Source organism: Cervus elaphus, chromosome 29 (assembly GCF_910594005.1).
Source record: "Cervus elaphus chromosome 29, mCerEla1.1, whole genome shotgun sequence".
Taxonomy (NCBI): Eukaryota; Metazoa; Chordata; class Mammalia; order Artiodactyla; family Cervidae; genus Cervus; species Cervus elaphus.
This window is the reverse complement of record NC_057843.1, coordinates 10,170,313-10,189,740: the sequence shown is the minus strand read 5'-3', so window position 1 is coordinate 10,189,740 and position 19,428 is coordinate 10,170,313. Positions and strand designations below refer to the sequence as shown.

At 44.8% G+C, this 19,428-nt stretch overlaps 1 protein-coding gene across 9 annotated transcripts in view; it reads left to right on the top strand.

Moving 5' to 3' along the window:
- HMBOX1 (homeobox containing 1) overlaps positions 1-18,094 on the top strand; it is a 200,562-nt gene extending 182,468 nt beyond the window's left edge. Inside the window, exons 7-11 of one of the 9 annotated variants that reach the window (XM_043891135.1) lie at positions 7,396-7,478; positions 9,389-9,484; positions 10,326-10,414; positions 10,650-10,721; positions 12,232-18,094. In XM_043891135.1, the coding sequence (XP_043747070.1) occupies positions 7,396-7,478; positions 9,389-9,484; positions 10,326-10,414; positions 10,650-10,721; positions 12,232-12,369 (478 nt within the window). In that variant the 3' untranslated portion in view covers positions 12,370-18,094. Of the gene's footprint in view, positions 1-7,395; positions 7,479-9,388; positions 9,485-10,319; positions 10,415-10,649; positions 10,755-12,231 lie in introns of all 9 variants that reach the window. The other 8 variants (XM_043891134.1, XM_043891133.1, XM_043891141.1 and 5 more) reach the window with 8 other exon arrangements.
- The last annotated feature ends 1,334 nt before the right edge of the window (positions 18,095-19,428 follow it).

Here is a 19,428-nt window from a genome sequence, read left to right as displayed (position 1 = left end):
TGAAAAGGACATCTTTTTTTGGTGTTAGTTCTAGAAGGTCTTGTACGTCTTCATAGAACTGTTCTACTTCAGCCTTTTCAGCATTAGTGATTGGGGCCTAGACTTAGATTACTGTGATGTTGAATAGTTTGCCTTGGAAATGAACAGAGATCATTCTGTCGTTTTTGAGATGGCACACAAGTACTGCATTTCGGACTTTTTTGTTGACTGTGAGGGCTATTCGATTTCTTCTAAGGGATTCGTGCCCGCGGTAGTAGATATAATGGTCATCTGAATTAAATTCTCCCATTCCCGTCCATTTTAGTTCACTGATTCTGAAGATGTCCATGTTCACTCTTACCATCTCCTGTTTGACCACATCCAATTTACCTTGATTCATGGACATTCCAGGTTCCTATGCAGTAGTGTTGTTTATAGCATCAGACTTTGCTTTCACCACCATACACATCCACCAAAGGGTATCATTTCCACTTTGGCTCATCTCATCATTCTTTCTGTAGCTGTTTCTCCACTTTGCCCAGTAGTATGTTGGACACCTACCACCTGGGGGCGGGGGAGGGTCTCAGCTTTTAGTGTCATATCTTTCTGTCTTTTCACACTGTTCATAGGGTTATCAAGCAAGAATACTGAAGTGGTTTGCCAGTCCCTTCTCCAGTGGACCACGTTTTGTCAGGCCCAGACCACCCAGGGACATGCTCTTTAGCCACTCCACGTAGCAGGACAACATGCCTGGTTCCCTGGTTGTCCCACTGCTGGTCCTCATTAAGCATGTAAACCTTCACTGGCTGCTGGGTGTCAGTCAGCCTGCTGCCGCCTGCTGCCCGGGGGCTGGGCGGAGGCCCTGTGGAAGTCACTGGGAAGGGGATCCAGAGAAGGCTGAAGCTGATGTTGGAGGATGCCTAGCCTCACCGCTGCCTCTGGGTGCCCTAGCTGGGCTCTGGTCCCCACCTGTCCTCTCCTCCTGCTCTCCGCTGTTATCTTCCAGGCCGGGTGAGCCTGGCTCCCTGAGGAGGGTGCGTGGTGCTTCATGGCCTCTCGCCCCACCATGCTAGGAACTGGGGGACTGGTCAGTATGCTGCTCCTGCCTCCTCCATGATCTCCACAAAGCCCATTTCTGAACTGTACCTCCTCAGGCCCTGCTGTGCTAGGAAAAATCCTAAATTCTTATTTAGCTTCCAGAAGTACTGTGATTTTATCCTGTTAGTCACTAGAAGGGCAGTCACAATCCTAGTATTTTCTAGATGATTCAAATGCACTTTCCAAACAAATTATATAGGGAGTTAGATTAATAAGGTACTTCTTAATTGTTTAAATGTTTTCCTAATGTTCTTTTATTTTAAAATAGCATATTTTCATTATAGAAATTCAATAGAGAAGTAAATATATAGAGCAGAAAGTGAAAATCCATCTTAATTACTACCAATGTTTCCCTGTCTTCTACCCCAACCCCCACTTACCCAACCCCAGCATTCTTGCACCCAAGACATAATGATCATTTGTAACAGTTTGTAACTGTGTTGTGATAACTCTGCATATGCCCTTGATGGTCTGCAGTTCATTTACAGTAATAGCCATTTCTTTTGGAGGCCCCTGCCCTGGGCTGGTGGTGACTCTGTCCATCATTATTGAGGAGGACATCTCATCATTGAGGAGGGTGAGTCAGATTCTCACCTGGTCTCAGGTGGCTTCTGGTGTAGGAGGAGAGAGAGGTATACAGTGCTAACTATAATAAAGGATGAAAAAGGTGTGAGAGAGGAACAGGTAAAGTGTTGGATTCATGGGATGAGGAAATTACCTTTGACTGGCCAAGAGGTGACAGTTGAGCTGTATCGTGAAAGACAAGATGGTCTGGAGGCAGGGAAGCAAAGAGCACATAAACGGACAGTAGAAAGGCACAGAGATGCAGGGGGTTGACAGGGCTGCCCCATGTCCCCAGACTAGCATGCATGTATAAGAGCAGCACTAGAAAACACTGCAGAGGCAGTCTGGGACAGGGGGGACTCTGAACACCTCTGTAATAAATCTTTAACATTTTTTTGAATAGAATAGCAGCATGCCTGGAGATACACATTAGGTATATTAATCAGACATTAGAGGGAGTAGAGTGTCAGTCACAGGCTTTGCAATAATTTGGAAGAGTTAGCACAATAAGGTATAGTAGCCATTGAACTTTGCTGAAATGGGACCTCTGGGTCTTAGCAGCTACCACATTCCATCAAATCTAGGAAGGCTTTGATTGTATGACACACCTTTGTTTTATATACTGGCATGGAGGGGAGATGCTGCCAATTAATTTTCAGACACCACAAGTTATAAGATGTATCCTAATTTTAGAATCATAATAATGAAGAAATATGCATCTTAAAATGAGTGAAATAGAGTAAAATATGAGGGCACAGGGAAAAGATATGCAGGTGAGACAGGGTGCTCAGGGCTGGTGCACTGGGATGATCCTGAGGGATGGGATGGGGAAGGAGGTGGGAGGGGGCTTCAGGATGGGGGGGACACATGTACACCCATGGCTGATTCATGTCAATGTATGGCAAAAACTACTACAATACTGTAAAGTAATTAGCCTCCAATTAAAATAAATACATAAATTTTTTTAAAGAAAAGATATGCAGGAAAGAAAGGAGACACAAGAAAATGAAACAGCAGGATGATGAGATCAAAGACACAAGTGGAGAAGTAGACCTCGAAGAGGAGACTGCGTCTTCCTCTTCCATGAGATGCAGAGATGAACGAGCAGTGACTCAGAGACATATAGAAGTTGAGAGGCTAAAAACATTAAACAAATCCTAATAATCTCCATCTTGGTAAAAGAGGAGGCAAGGACATCTGCAAAAAGAATGATGGTGGTAGGTTTGAGGGCTTGGGAAAGGTTTCAGGAAAGAGGGGCATGAAAGATGGGAGTATTACAGACAGTTGTCTAGAAGGACAAAAAGCATTCCCATCAGAAACAAGGGGCCTAGTTAAGGTCGAGAAACACAGGGTTATAAAGAAATCACTTGGCCCTATTTTATAACTTTGTCTAGGAACTCTTGGTACCCTGATTGAAGGATGGAAGAAAAAAGTGGAAGCTGCTTTCTGCAGGGTGAGAGATTGGCAGGACAGGTATGGTGGAAGGACAGGATAGCTGAGTAATCAGAATTTCTCCTAAGAGATACTGTGTTTTGGTTTTTTTTTTTCTATTGAAGTATAGTTGAATTAGTGTTAACTACTGCTGCACAACAAAGTGACTCAGTTATACACATATATACAATATATAGACACACACATATACACACACATTCTCTTTCACATTCTTTCTCATTATGATTTATTATAGGATATTGAATGTAGTGTCCTGTGCTGTACAGTAGGACCTTGTCGTTTCTCCATTCTATACATACCAGTTTGCATCTGCTAATCCCCAACTCCCACTCGTAGCCTCTTTCACCCCCTAACCCTTTGGCAACCACTAGTCTATTCTCTGTGTCCCTGATTCTGTTTCTGTTTCATAGACAGGTTTATTTGTGTCATATTTTAGATTCCACATTTAAGTGATATTGTATGGTATTTGTCTCTTTTTTACTTACTTCAGTTTGGCTTCCCTTGTGGCTCAGATGGTAAAGAGTCTGCTTGCAATGCAGCAGACCCAGGTTTGATCCCTGGGTCGGGAAGATCCCTTGGAGAAGGAAATGGCAACCCACTCCAGTACTCTTGCCTAGAAAATCCCATGGATGGAGGAGCCTGGCAGGCTACAGTCCATGGGGTCACAGTCAGACACGACTGAGTGACTTCACTTTCACTTAGTATGATAATCTCTAGTTGCACGCATGTTGCTGCAAATGCCATTATTTTCGTTTTTTCTTATGACTGGTTGTGAAAGGTGGATATGTGCCATATCTTCTTTATCCAGTTGTCTGTCGATGAACATTTAAGTTGCTTCTTTGTCTTCGTTATTGTGGCTAGTGCTACTGTGAACATAGAGTTGCATGTATCTTTTGAATTATCGTCTGGATGTATGCCCAGGAGTGGGATTCCTGAATCATATGGTATCTTCTAAGAGATACTGTTGATTCAGCTTGCCATGGAATTCAGGGTGAGAAGCGAGATGAGGTCAGAAGAAGAGTGATAGATGAACAGGTTTTTTAAGTTGGGGGAGGGTTTTAAAGGATTCGAGATTAGTATAAAGAAGAAGAAATTTGAAGAGGTGGAGTAGGTGAGTAGAAAGTTGACTAGGGAGTTTCAGAATTTCAGATTTAGACGTGGAGTTCTAAGTCTAAGTCATCTTGAGCCTTGAAGATGTGCTGTCTTTCTAAAACGCAGCTGGGAGTGTATCTCTGTGTGGGTTGTAAAAGCTGTTTCAAGCTCTTCATTGCATATGGAACATCACAAGGTGGTCCGATCCTACTCCTCCATACTAGCATCTCATTTTCTCTTGTGAACCCCGTATTCTAACCACACTGAACTCTTCTCCATGCCCAGAATCATCAAGATTTTAATCTACCTTTTTGCCTTTGCTCATGCTTTTTCCCTTTCATGACAAGTTCTTCCTTCTCTTCTTTGTTTGCAAACTCCTATCTTGTCCTCAAGACGTAACTCAGATGGCACTTCCTCTGCCCAGTCTCACAGCAACACTGAGCACACTTTCCTCTGTGCTCCCCCTCCTCTGTTCAGACAGCCTATGGAATCTTATCAAGAGTAGTGATTTATGTGTCTCTTCAGTAGATTATGGGCTTCCCTGGTGGCTCAGATGGTAAAAAAATCTGCCTGTAGTGCAGGAGACCCAGGTTCAATCTCTGGGTCAGGAAGATCCCCTGGAGGTGCAAATGGCTACCACTCCAGTATTCTTGCCTGGAGAATTTCATGGACAGAGGAGCCTGGTGGGCCGCTAAGAGTTGGACACAACTGAGCAACTAACACTTTGACTTGAGCAACTAACACTTTCACTTCACTTTCAGTAGATTATAAACTCCTTGCTGTCAGAAACTATCTAATTCTCTTCTTGACCCACAGTGGATGCATATAACATTAGATACTTAGTATCTGCTTTTGTTGTCTTTGTTGCTAAATTTTAAATGAATGCGCTGATCCTGTGCTTTTCAAACATTAATGTGCAGTCAAATTACCTGGAGATCTTGTTAAAATTCAGATTCTCATTTAGTCTGAGGCAAAGTCTGGGATTCTTCTTTTCTAACAAGCCCCTGGGTAATGCCTGTGCTGCTGGTTAATGGAAACTAATCCAGAGTCTTTGCCCAAATAAATAGCAGAGGTGGAGTTAAGACGAAGTCAGTAGGAATGTGGAAGTGGAGCAGTGACTTGGAAAAATCCTCAGTCTGAACATGGAAGCTCTAAAAAATGATAACAGAAAATCATGTGGAAAGAGATGTGTAAATCCTGAACTAAAGCAGGAGACCTCTGTGTGGGGTGGTAGCTGCACGGCTGGATTGATAGAGTCTGTCGCTTGTATTATAGAAGAGGAAAGGCTTTTCGGTGATGGCAGCTGCTGTGTTGGGACTTCAGCAAAGGATGCTCTCCACATGGAGAGGGTGCGGGGGAGAGGAGCTACGCTGCAGAAGGCACGGCTCAAGGGAGGTTAGGGGCCTCCCAATAGAATGGCTTTGTCACCAGTGCAGACAGAGGGTGAGGGCACAGGAGAGCTGTGTTCTGGGGGAAGGAAGGCTCCCAAGGAAGCGAGAGGAACTACGATGTGACAAGGGGTCATTTCCTGATCTTAAGTTTCCAGGTTCAAAGCACAGAAGTTCTGTTTTCCTTTTGAAAACTCAGGTGACAGAGCAAGTATACTGATAAGCGCTCTGTCCCCACAGAGCCCCACAGTCTGACAACGCGAGGGCGGGCTCACAGCCTCATTTCTTTAGGTACGTTGTACAGGGGTAATGTATGCATTTAGCGTGTGGGAAAGGCGAAGATAAACCTTAAAATGCTTCAGTTTCCTCCCACTTATCCCTTTCCCCATGATAAGGTCATCAACCTTGATGTGTACCCTTCCAGCTTTTATCCATGCAGATTTTTTATGAGGACATTTTATTAGAGGATAAATATATCAATATTCTGATACTTAGTCACTTAGGTCTTTTTTAATTGGAGGATAATTGCTTTACAATGTTGTGTTGATTTCTGCCTTACAGCAACTCCAATCAGCCATAAGTATGCATATGTCCCCTCCCCCCCACCCTTTATCCATGCAGATTTAAGTACACATACACAGGAATTTTTTTTCTCTTTTAAATTTTTATTTTATATTGGAGTGTAGCAGATTAACAATGTTGTGATAGTTACAGGTACACAGCAAAGGGACTCAGCCATATATATATATATATATATATGTATGTATGTATGTATGTATACACACACACACATGTAACCATTCTCCCCCAGACTCCCCTGCTATCCAGGCTGCCACATAACATTGAACAGAGTCCCCTGTGCTATACAGTAGGTCCGTGTTGATTATCCATTTTAAAAACAGCAGTGTGTACATGTCCATCCGAAACTCCCTAACTATCCCTTCCCCCATTCTTTGCCCCTGACAACCATAAGTTCATTCTCTAAGTCAGACAGGAATTTTTAAAATTTCTTAACAGTACTTTTACATGCACATTATTCTACAGATTGGTTTTTTTTTCCCCATTTAGGACCATGTCAAGAACATCTCCCCAAACCAATGAATAGTTTTTCTAGTCCTTTTAAATAGCTGTGTATCAATATAGATGTCTCATAATTTGTTCTATCATTCTCCTATTGATGGACAATTGGGTAATTTCCACATTTTGCTACTACAGACAACAAGACATACAAAAAGAGTCCTGTTGTTACCAGTGCCTCAATAACGGAAGTCTGTGATTTCAGTCAGCCACCCATATCACAAGTAACTTTTATATCCAGTACACCTTTTATCGAAGCCTAGCAGTGGCTAAACCTGTCCTATCCAATATGGTAGCCACCAGTCACATGTAACTGTTTAAATTTACTAAAATCAGGGACTTGGCTGGTGGTCCAGCGGCTAAGACTCCAAGCTCCCAATGAAGGGGGCCAGGGTTCAGTCCCTGGTCAGGGAACGAGATCCCATGTGCCACAACTAAGACCCAGTGCAGCCAAATCATAAATAAATAAAATTATTTAAAAAAATAAAAATAAATTTACTAAAATCAAAAATTCACTTCTTCCACATCAGCATCATTCCAGGTGCTCAGCAGCCACATGTGAGTAGTGGCTGCCCCGTTGGACAGAAAGACTGTTTCTGTCCTCATAGAAAATGCCGTCAGACAGCCTGGACTAGACATTAATGTTACATCCTAGAAAAGGACATCTTTTTCACTGAGCTTGTGTGTTAAGGAGAGCACATTTCTAAAAGTACAAACTTTGTGTCTTAACTGATTGCCTCTGCAGTTACTTCAATGAGAATCAATACCCAGATGAAGCAAAGAGAGAAGAAATTGCAAATGCTTGCAACGCAGTGATCCAGAAGCCAGGTAAGGCAGCGAGCGTGCTTGGCTCTGGGCTGCGCTCGGACCAGCATTTGGGACCTCGGTCTCCTCCTCATCCCGGCGGGTGCTCTTGGCTCCATTCCCACCATCCTCCTGTGGATGATCATTGCCCTGTCTTGTTCACACTGTACTTCTGAGGGGGTGATTACACTACTCCAAATTAGGCTTCATGTGGGAAAGTTCCAGTGCGTATCCTTGCTTGAGATATGCAACCTTGAAATTACTAATTTTAACGACTGTGTAGATTTCTTTTTCCAAAAATACAGCATAAACATACCAGTTTCAGAATAGTTTTAAAGTTGGCATACTTAAACAAGACTTGTTAATGTAAACATTAAGATAGTTTTGTTCTGTAACTTGAAAATTGTATAATTCTGTATTCCTGTTTAACGAAAGAATTCTTTTTGGAGTGGACTTCTTTCCCATTTCTACATTGGGATGACGTCTTAACTCGGAGTATTTCCATTCTGAAGTCCAGTTGTTTCTGTACAAGTCAGCAGAGCCCCTGAAACACTCATATGTCGTGTGCTAAAATGTTCTTCCACAGATTATGGTGGTGGTGGTTTTTTTTTAAAGCCAGAAACCATTCTCAGTGAAGAAGATCCAATTGATCTCCATTTGGCCAGTTAACTGGATTGGCTTAAAGGGTACATACAAAAGTATCACTTTTTTATGTTTTAAGTTTTATCACTGTTTTGTGGTAATTAAATACTAATTTATTCTCCCATAGTCAGAAGCCAGACTTCTAACTGTCCATAACATACATAGGCATCTACAACGACATCGGTGCCCTTACTTCTCACAGGCCAAAGCCCCAGCCCTAACGCTGTGCTGGCTGGAACTCAGACTCTTCCTGGAAAGTACTTAAGCCCCGGGCATCAAGTGCCTGATCTGTTTTCTGGTCCATCTACCCACTGAGAGTTAAAAGCTAAAACAGAAAAGGATGAAGGAGAAGGGTGGTTGCCATGTTGCTAAACATGGTGCTATCCGTAAACCGTCACATTTGACAGCAGTTTGCAGCTTGAAATGTGCTGTGTGTTCCCGTGTAGTTACAATAACAGAGGGGCATAGTGACCTTAGTCTTTAAGAAGACATGGATAGTGGTCTCTGTCTTAACACAGCAGGAAACTAGTTAATACAAGGCCTTAAAGATGTAAGGAAACTTCAGCTATCTGGGAATGTGATAAAGAATAATATATTCATCTAAGTAAATGATGCTAATTAAATGAAGCTTTCATATTACTGTCATGTGAACTTTGAACCCTAGCAGACTGAATCCTTCAATATTTTATATTGGAATTCCTTAATATTGTGTGGCTTTCTGAATTGAATCATTTCATGTTATTAGGGCTGTTTGTATGTTTATTTTTCCATCCTATCGTAAGTTACTTCAGTCGTGTCTGACTCTCTGTGACCCTATGGACTATATAGCCCACCAGGCTCCTCTGTCCATGGGATTTTCCAGGCAAGAATACTAGAGTGGGTTGCCATGCCCTCCTCCTGGGGATCTTCCCAACCCAGGAACTGAACCCATGTCTCTTGTCTCCTGCATTGGCAGGCTGGTTCTTTACCACTATATGTTTATTCTGGAGAAGGAAATGGCAACCGACTCCAGTATTCTTGCCTGGAGAATCCAATGGACAGAGGAACCTGGCAGGCTACAGTCCATGGGGTCGCAAGGGTCGGACACGACTTAGCCACTAAACCACCACCACCACCATATGTTTATTCATTCAATAATTAAGTCTATATATAGTACTAGATCATGCTAAAAGAAAATTCTGTATCTGTTATCTGGCAATAAATGCAGTGAGAAAAACATTTGGAAAAAAAAAAGTATTGTCCCTTAAAACTAGCCTCAGAGATTTTCTGAATTTTACTGCATGTCTTCACAGGCAAAAAACTGTCAGATCTGGAACGAGTTACCTCCCTGAAAGTATATAATTGGTTTGCTAACAGGCGGAAGGAGATCAAGAGACGAGCCAATATCGGTAATGTATCCGAGAGGCTGCTGTCTCTTTGGAGGCAGTCCTGGGCCTTGTGTTTAACAGTGACTTCAGTTTAGAACTGCAGGTCTAAATGAGCCTACCCTTTAAGCCTAAGAAGAATTGCCCTTATGTTTTTCTTCACTATATTTTTAATAATGTACAGTTAATACTAATCATACTATTTGTATTGTACTAAGAATGACATTATTATTTCTAAACCTTATCATTCTTAATGTGCAAGAATCTGGAATTAGATATCTCTGATCAGTTACTCCTGTGGTGCAGATGAAAGCTACCTATAAGGCCTTGAGACACCCTAAGCCTTTCCATTGTTACCAGGCTATGACCCAGAGGCTAAGAAACATCTGATTAATAGAATTGGAATAAAAGCGTCTTGATAACACAGGGAACCTAGTAAAAAGCGAGACTGAAAAAAGCATTTAAGAAACATGAATCGATGAGATCAAGATGGTGGGCTGGTTTTGAGCTTTTAAAATTGTATTTCACTTACAAACTTACTTCTTCGTCATGACAATCCTCAAATGCTTTATAGAACCCCAAGTCAGGAGAGCCGTTTAACTAGTTGGTAAGTATGAAGCACCTACCAGTCAGCCACTCCGAGGTGCACACGAAGCAGCAGGGGCTCAGAAGGACAAACGTGTTGTTGCTCCCCCGGCCTCCGTGCCACTGAATTCCATCTGTCTGCAACTGAGAAGAAACAAGACTTAGTCTAGGGTTTTGTTTAATTGCATTCTCATTTCCTCAAATACAAATTCAGCGTTCAGACCTTTATGGTGTGGTAACAGATAATTTAGGGATCTGTTTGCTTTTTTCGAAGAAGCAGCAATCCTGGAGAGTCATGGGATAGATGTACAGAGTCCGGGAGGCCACTCCAACAGTGATGACGTGGACGGGAATGACTACTCGGAGCAGGTGAGCCACGGAGCAGCCGCTGCTGGGTACAGAGCGGGTGGGGTCGTATGACAACTCAATTCTGTGGGTGCGCTTTGTCCGGGGTGGGGGGGTGGGGGCGAGCTAATGTCCCTCCAGCTCTGCTCATGTGTCTAGTTAGATTTTCATATAACTTGAATGTGGTTAAGATTCAGTTGTCCTGTTGAATTTGTGAGAAATCCTTATTCACCCACACGGATTTATTGTCATACAACAGGATACTTGGCAAGTACGCAATGGGGAGGAGGAGGAGGGAAGAAGTTCAGAGGGAGGCAGAGAAGCAGAGAAGGTAGAAGAAGAGAGGAGGATCTGATCCAAACAAGCAAGTTCCACCATCCACCACACACACACTCAATGTCTGAGAGGTGCTAGGGGCTTCGGGCAGCCGCGGCCCTGCCTGGACATGAACCCACCCGCACACAGTGGAAGGGCTCGCCCGCTTCGGCCCCGTACTGTGGGAGCCCTTGTGCTGAGACCGTGGCCCCTCCAGAGTCTCTGGCACATGGACACACACACACCCTCTCATAAATGCATGTCCGCTCACCTCACCCTCACTTCCTCTTCATTGCTTAAGGGGGAAAATATATTTAACTGTAGCCACTGGATGGAGTAATTCAGTAACTAGGAATGTGGGAGTTTTTCCCCACTTAAAGATTTAAATTTTTTTTAAAGGATTTTAAACTCACTCCATTTGGAATATGAAGAGTGGTCTCTTGTAGGCGCCAGCGGGAACACGTTTGCTGTTTCCTAGTCAGTGTACCCCGCTCAGCCAGCTTGTAAACAAGGGTCCACCATGCTCTCCGCCTGCTCGCCGTCCTGCAGCTTGAGTGTAGACACTGCCAGAGTCCCTACAGTCCCATGCTGATCCCCGTTTAAACCAAAGACCAGCCTGTGAGAATGAGCACTGTTGCCTATACTTCCCAAGGCTTCCCTTCCCCTCGGACCCCAAGTCAGGGCTGCATGTCTCACTCTAGAGAAACATCCTTGTTAGTTTACCAGTGTAGATGGATCATTTCCATCCTTTTTCCAGAGGCCCTAAGGGCAGCACACACCGTGCTTTTTTCCCAGGAAGGGACTTACCCTTCCCAAAGCTTCCTGCTGTAGAGTCCCCTGAAGATGACAGGTGAGAGAACTTACACCTTATTTGTAACACCAGCTTCAGTGCCTGACAAACACCCTGCCGTGCAGCTTCCAAGGCAGGCTTCACACCTTCCAAGTGAGACGCCTGCGCTTCCCTCCCCCGGCTCACCTTGGAGCCAGAGAGTGCGTAGCCACTTCCCACAGTTCTCTCCTGTTGTAACTGAGAGTTTGGAGTTTTAGGAGGGTTTTGGTTTATTTTCTGCTAAAATGCACTTTTATCCATAAGGTGTTGGTATCTGTAGTTTTGTCTGGTTTTCTCACCTGAGCAGAGAGATACTGTGAATTGTAATAATCTCTAAGAGCACCCATCCAGAATGTAAGCTCACTAGTGTGGCCCTCAATTACTAGTGCTATAGTGGTTGCAAACCTGGAATGGTCCAGGTTTGATCATCATCCCCAGCAGTCTTTCTGGCAGAAGGAAAATTTCTCAACAAAAAAAAGCCACTTTAGTGCTTTTTATCTGTTGAACCATCAAAATGCCAACCAGTAGTCTCTGGACCTGTATCCATTCAGTGTCTACTTAAATACATTTCACCTCTACCCTGTCATGACCCCTCTCACAAGTGTTCTGCTTCCCCTTGCCCCAGCATGCTTTTCTGTAAGCTGGAGGATCTCACCAGTCCCCCTGTAACACCTGCTTCTTCTTTCTACACGTCTAGGATGACAGCACTAGCCATAGTGACCACCAAGACCCCATCTCGTTAGCTGTGGAAATGGCAGCAGTCAACCACACTATCTTGGCACTGGCCCGACAAGGAGCCAACGAAATCAAGACAGAGGCCCTGGATGACGACTGATGAGGGAGGGCTGAACGCGAGAAGTTAACTTAGTTTAGACGTAGCACCTTAGCAGACTTTCCTCGGTCCTTAACATGTGTTCTTACAGTATAACTTGCAGTTTCTTGTATGTCAGTTAGCCCTTAGGGTCTTGTTCTGTGAAGATGGCATGGTGCCCTCAGCCTTTGCATATACTCTCTCAGTATTAATTCCCAGTAACTAATAACCAACCAACCAACCAACCAAACTTCCCTCTCCCAGCCCCCGAGGCTAGAAAATCTTGCTGCTCTGTCTTAGCATTCCAAGAAAGTGCTTCCAGGTATTTAGCTAGCCCTCAGTTCTCAAATAGTAGGCTCCGTGTAAAACCTTGGGTACCTTTAGATTCCTGTAACACTAGTCTCTACCCCTCTTCCTTCCCCAAGACTGGTAGGATGCAAGCTGAGGTAGTGTGGCCAGGATTGACAGACACCATTTGGGGAGTGTCCGCAGAGTAAAAGGAACACTAGAACCCCCACCTCCACGTGGGAATAATTGATTTCCAGCTGCAATAAGCCGTGCCTCATAATAGTCACACTGTGGCTAGATTATACTTCTTTGGGTGCTGTGCTAAGAATGTCAGTGGAAAAACTCGATCTCAGATTTCAGTTGATGTTAAGATGCCTGACACAGACATCCTTTCCTCTCACAAGCTGTGTGACTGAGTAGATAAAATACTGCCTTCTGCCTTTGGGACCATGATTAAACAGAAAAATGACAAAAAAAAAAAGTTAAAAAACCCACAAAACCCAGCTTGAGAGCATTGGGAAAAACCATGAGCCGAATGTGTAATAACGGTGGATGTTGTTAGAACCACTGTACAGTACGTGGCGCAGGTGCGTGCCCACCTGGAAAGGAGCCGGAAGTCATCGTGGAAGTGGCTCTGCCTCCTGTCTGTGTCCCCTTTCCTTGCTACCAAAAAAACAGAAAGGTGATTCGAGGATGGAACTAAGGCCAAGAGTGAGTGAACGAACTTCCAGTCCCTGTAGCCATTAAACTGAAGCCCCCTCAACGTGAGAGGTTGGTAGAGGACTCTGTAGTGGGATTATGCCTGCTGACTGTCACAAGCGCAAGAGCTTTCCTAAATAGGAGCAGAAAAAAGCAGGGGACGTTTGCCACTTCCGTGGCGGGTCTGCGAGATGTGACTTGCTTTGGTGTTCTCTTTACTCTGTCCTTGTGGAGGTGTGAAAAGCTATATTGCTACAGGCAATTTATTTAATAATTGGAAGCCATATTGATAATGGATGTGGTAATATTTGTAAAGTTTAATCTACTTTAAACGGCAGTAACTAATGGAATTTTTTTCCTTGATCACATATGTAGCACTTTTGTTACTTTTTAAAGATATTTATATTTGATAAATCTTTTTTTCATTTTGAGAACTCAAAATACCAAACAGTGAACTTGCGTTAGAAAAGTCACCCTGTGATCACCTTGTCATCCAGTAGCGAAATGATGAACTACTCATGCATCCAAGAATATTACATCTGCTGGCCTCGTATGAAAATGATCTCTTGGCATCCTGATTAAAGGACACAGTGTCACGGTGCGTAAGAGGAGCAGCCTCCAGTGTAGGGTGCGTCTGAAAGAGGCACGACCGCTCTGTATTTCCTGCCTCGCTCCACCTCTCTGCGTACGACAAAACGTTGTTTAAAGGGGAATATGGAGAGGGCTGGCTCTTAAGCAAGCTTTCGTCTGTTTGTCCATTACCTGAAAATGATTTCTAAGATTGAAGGAGGGGGCTATTTCCTGACCTCTTCACCCTTCCTCACCCACCAAATGTTTTCAACTTCAAACCATTGAGAGAGAGAGAATGACTGGCCTTCCTGTTTTCCCTTCCTCATCAGTGAGATTCTGAATATCCGCCAGCTTCTAGCTGGTCTTGCTCCACCTAAGGCACCTGCTGAGGCGCTCGCCTCCGCCTCTGTCCATCCTGCTTACATGAGTGTGAGGAGGCCTTTCGGAGGCATGGAGGTGCTGCCTCTGTGGGTCCATGACGTTACAGAGCTACAGGCAGGACCTGCTCTTGTCCTAGGATTTCAGGGGGAAAATGTATATATTTTTTTCCAGCTTCCCAGAATTGAAGTAAAATGGAGTAGGCTTTTTCTGTTTCACTGTATTACTTGAACCAACAAATTCAAGAGTAGCATTTGTTGTTCTCAGGAATGACCCGCCCTCCCCCCCATTCATCTTCTTTCTTGGTGTGTTTGACTTTTTATTGCAATTAGACTGTGTTAGCTTTCTTTCCTTTGATATTATTTAGAAAAAATATAACGTATCTATTGTTCCTGGAATTTTTGTCTACTTACTTTCAGCTAAATCAGAAAGAAAAGGAGAGAGAAAAATATACTGTCTGACAAGCTGCATCCATGATTTATTGTAAGGAGATTATTATAATTGATAGCTTCTTTATGATGGGATTGCTAGTATCATCTGTTCTTGCTGGTTCCTTTTAAAGAAACAGACTCAAACTATAAAGGCAGCTGCAGTTTCTAAAGAAACAGAGTGATTGCCAGAGAAGAGCCAGAAGGTTTCAATGTTTTAAGACCTTTCAGGAAGGACAAAAAGCTTCAGAGAGTAAAGGTGAGTACCTGTGAAGGCATTACCAGGTGCTACCAGAGATCTGGAAAAAGTGAAAGAACGAGTTTGCCAGGCAGGGCAGCAGCGCCTTGGGTTCAGTAGGAGCCAGAGGAAGGAGCCTTCACCGCTTTCATTAAAGACAGCTGCCGGTCTGCTCTGCCTGCCACTGCCTTGTGTTGGACTTTGGCTTTCTCACCAAGAGTGAAAATTTAGTTCTTTGGGTCTTCAGTTTAAATCTTCTGTAGGTTTTTTGTCATCAGGTTTAACTCCGCTGTCTTCTCCAGGCTACCTTAGTTCTTGCCATGGCATGTGGAGTTGGCCACTAATGAGTCATATCTTTGGGGAGTAAATTTTTTTCTTCAGCTTTTTCAGGTTTAAGGGGTGGTATTAAAATAGGAACCCTAAGTTGCTCTCTGAAGGGAAGATAGACTCTTTAAAAAAAATCCCACTGTATGCTTTTTGGTTTTTCTGTCCTCTTTTCTCACTTCCTGCTGTACATTTTTCAGGCCCCAGAGGACTGTTTCAGGGGCTGCTGCTTCCCAGGTGAGGAACCCTTGCAAGCAGTTCCAGGTAACTTATTTTGTTTAAGACACTTTCATTGAATTACTGCAGTCACATGGGTAAACTTCCTCCGCTTCTTAAAACAGATCTGTACAGAGGGACCTTTTAAAGATGGACCATCCTAATGCCATTTTTGCATTAAATGAGAACCTTAACACCAGATGAAGGCCAGTCGGTACCAAGTAAACAGTGTGGTTTATTTCAGAAGAGTTTGTAAGGTTGGAGTAAAGCTTAAGGCAGTTTTCTTCATAATCTCGGCCCTTTGAGTGTTAAGAGGAGTGTGGTTAGCGTCTCCCACCTTTCGGGTCTGTACAGTTCCCACGCTCCGGCCTTTGGCAGGGTTGGGTCTTCCCCCACATCCCCATTGTCCTTCACAGGAAGACAGAGCCTCAAACAGGAAGACCACTTAAGTCTAGTCCAGGAGATGGGAGGGTCCACACCCAGGCCTATAGGGTTGCAGCAGCTCCTCTGTCCAGATGTCCAGGTATATCTTTACCTCAAAAGGGACAGCTCATGAAGAGCTGGTGACAGAGTTGCTTCAGTTCTCCCTACTTGGCCTTTGTGCAAACTTCCCTCTTGGATTTCAGCTTCCCGGTGTGAGGAAACCGTCTTGCGTCTCATCAGGAATCTACAGGCACCTCCTTTCTGTCTGTGGCTAACTCCTCTTCTCTGTGGGCTCCAGACCAAGGCCTCCTCTTGAGCTGACTTCCGGCTGGAATTTTCTCATGTTCTGCAGCAGGCAGAGTAGGGGGTGTGGTCCATCTTGTCACACAAACACTCCTTCCTGTCTTGCAGCCCTGCTTTTTGACTAGCTACTTATTCCAGTGACCAGCCATTCTCTCTGCCCACCCAGTGGGAATAATCCCTTTTTTCATAAATGAGCCCCTGCCCCCGTCCTAAAAAATGTGAATATCAAGTCCTTCTCTCTCTTTGGTCTTAAGAACAGTTTGGGTAGAAGCAGTCTTCCCATGCAACTATGGCTCTGCCTTTTAAAATTGCTTTTTCTCTTTTTGTTGTTGTCAGAGAACCACCAGAGGATTTTTTTTTCCCCAGTGAGTCTCAACAGATTCTTAGGCAATAAGTTCTCTTATTAATGACTTTGTGCACAGTCGCACGCGCTCTGCATTGAGTAGCCTGACCCTCTACTTGTGCGTTGGTTTTCTGTGCTAACCTGTCTGTGATTTAAATCTTACGTCAGAGTGGTGATAGAGTTTGTCATTTTGTTGTTGTGATCACATTAGTGTTTTACTACTGTATTCACTGGGGCTGCGTTAACCAGCCAAATCCATTTATAGCTTTACTGAGCCGCATTTGTTGTCAGGATTTCCCAAGCGCACGCTGGGCGCGCTGACCAGCTCCTGCTGGTGGTGTCTGTGTGGGGTGGGGGAGGAGTTACAGAAGACATTCCTTTTTGTGTGTTCACTCAGGATTTGGGGATCAGTTGTTGGCAGACTGAGCCGTGTGCTCTGGAAACGCTCCTCTGTTTCTTGATCTCCACACTGTCTAGTTGACCATTACCCGCTCATACCTAAGTTACCCAGTTGAGAGGTATTACACCACACCAAAAGCAGAAGGCTTTACCTGAGAGGCAGCTGTGAGTGCCCGGGCTCCCCTGAGGGAAAGTCTCCCAGAGCTGAGGGGACTGTGAGGGCCCTTCCTCTTCCAGTCCTGCAGGCTCCTTCACTATGTGCTCATCACTTAAGAGGGATAAGGAAATCTTTTCTGTAAAGAGAAACCGTGAACCCACTGTGCTCAGATGGTGGGAAAGGCTTTCTAAACACATCCAGCCCACAAGCCCATCTTCCCCCACAGAAACCCCCTCACAAACCGGTCATACAAGAGGCTCTTCTTCATGCTCACTAGCTGTCCGTGCCAGCTGCTCATCTTGCCGTCTCAGAGGCGGACTCGCTACACGCTTATAAATTGAGAACTTTCCGTATCAGCTGCATTCTTCCTCCTTAGTGGGGAGGGAAAACAGCAGCAGAAGGAAAGCTAACAAGCTGAGAGATCTAGTTTTCTATAACAGTGCTTTTCTAATCAAGAGGGGAATAAATGTAGGCGAGAAGAGAGGGAAAATCTGGCTGCACCTGAGGATGCGGCAGGCGCCCTGGGAGTACAGGTATATCCGTCCTCAACTTAGTGCTCGTTCCCATAACACCTCAGGCCAAGCAGCAAGCAGAACTAAATCTAGTTCATTCCATTCAAGTGAACTCTAACTAGCATTTTTATACCCCCAACAGTTTACCACCCACATTTCACACCCATTAACTGATTAGCCAGCTCCCAACACGAGGAAAAGGACACTTTGGCAGGGGCCTCTGCCTTTCTCTCCTGACATCCCGTTTACTTGGAAAGTTCTGGGAGCCATCTGCCCCCGTCTGGACGGCAGCGTTGTGCCCACCAGTGGGCGTGGGGGCAGCAGTGGGATGGGGACCATTGCCTCGCGCCAGCCCGCGCACACAGCTCGCCTGGCGCTTCAGACACGTCGGGACGCTGGCTCCCTTGACTCTGTTCTCATTTTTCTCTCTTAAATAAAAATGGCTCTCTACAGCCATAATTAACTCTCAAATTCACATTGGTGTGCTGTGATCAAATGAAGGTTTGCCCGCATCCTTTCAAAGTGTAACCATGGTAATTGAGGGGGGTGGAACAGAATGAATATATAAAAATATAATGACAATTGTTCTGAATGACTGAGTGTCCTCCTGACATGTAATTAGCTGTTTTAGCAAGATGTAGATTGGCATGGTCATAATTAAAAGGATTTCTGTCCTTTATGTGACTGGAGATGGCAGATCTCCCGTTCCCTGTTCCCTTCGAGCATTAATGCTCCCTAGAACGTTTGGAACAGCAACTCAGTAAACTGAAATAATGACATAGTGTTTGCGTCCGCGCCGAAGTGAAAGGGAAGGATTTGGAGTGATTTCAGCTCCCAAATGGAAGCCTTTGATTAGTGCTCCCCAGTTGATTTCTAAGTCGCACTAAACCTCTCCCTTATATCCAGTCTCAGCCTGATCCATCTTTGGGATTCTGACTCGAGCTTCTGCCAAACAGAGTCCGCCACTGCAGAGCCTCCAGGTCACTCTGTCCCATATGCTGACCAGCTCAGCTACCGCATTGGCCTCACCTGAGGCTTCCTGCTTAATGGACTCTGTAGAATTCTCCATTTCTCCTTGGTCACTTGATGTCTCCATTGCTGTCACCATCAGAAAGTGTTTTTCAGACAAGAGCTTGCACTTGAGCTAAGTGAGGTTTTCATAACCTAAGGCAGCAGACACGATGAACACAGTTGAATGAACCAAAATGTAAAGAACGACGAGGCCTAAGTGGAGTACTGCTGTCTGCAGGGTCCCACCGTTACTGGCAGGGTAGGACCCGCCTGAGTTTCACCTAGGTCTGCTCACGTCACTGGCGGTTCCCAGCTTCCTCGTGTCAGCAGCCTCTGGTTCTTGAAGTTTTCCCCCTTGTGCCGCCACGTCAGTGGGGTTGTCCCCCGGCCCTTCCCCTTCCATGTTCCCTCCCTCCCACTTCATCCCATTGAAGACCATGGGCTCCTGACACCGTACGTGGCCTGCTGCCTCGCTCTCTAGAACAGGCCTCGTTTGGTTTCCCCATCAATTCGGTTGTACGATGCAGAGTGAGTCTACGTGAATACCAGCACCAGCAGAGTGCCAGCAGCCCCTCACAAGCCGCTTCCCCTGAGGCTCGTGACCGCACTGATGAGCCTGGCCCCTAAGCCCTTTCTTCTCCAGGCCTGGACACTCCAGGGCGGGGCAGCAGCCACCCTAGAGAAAATACAGCTCTTGTTTTTGTTCACACTTTGCTGCTGACCTTTGTGCAGCAGCCTTGCCCCCTCCACATATCAGAGGGACTCCTACTCCAAACACTAAACATCAGTTCCAT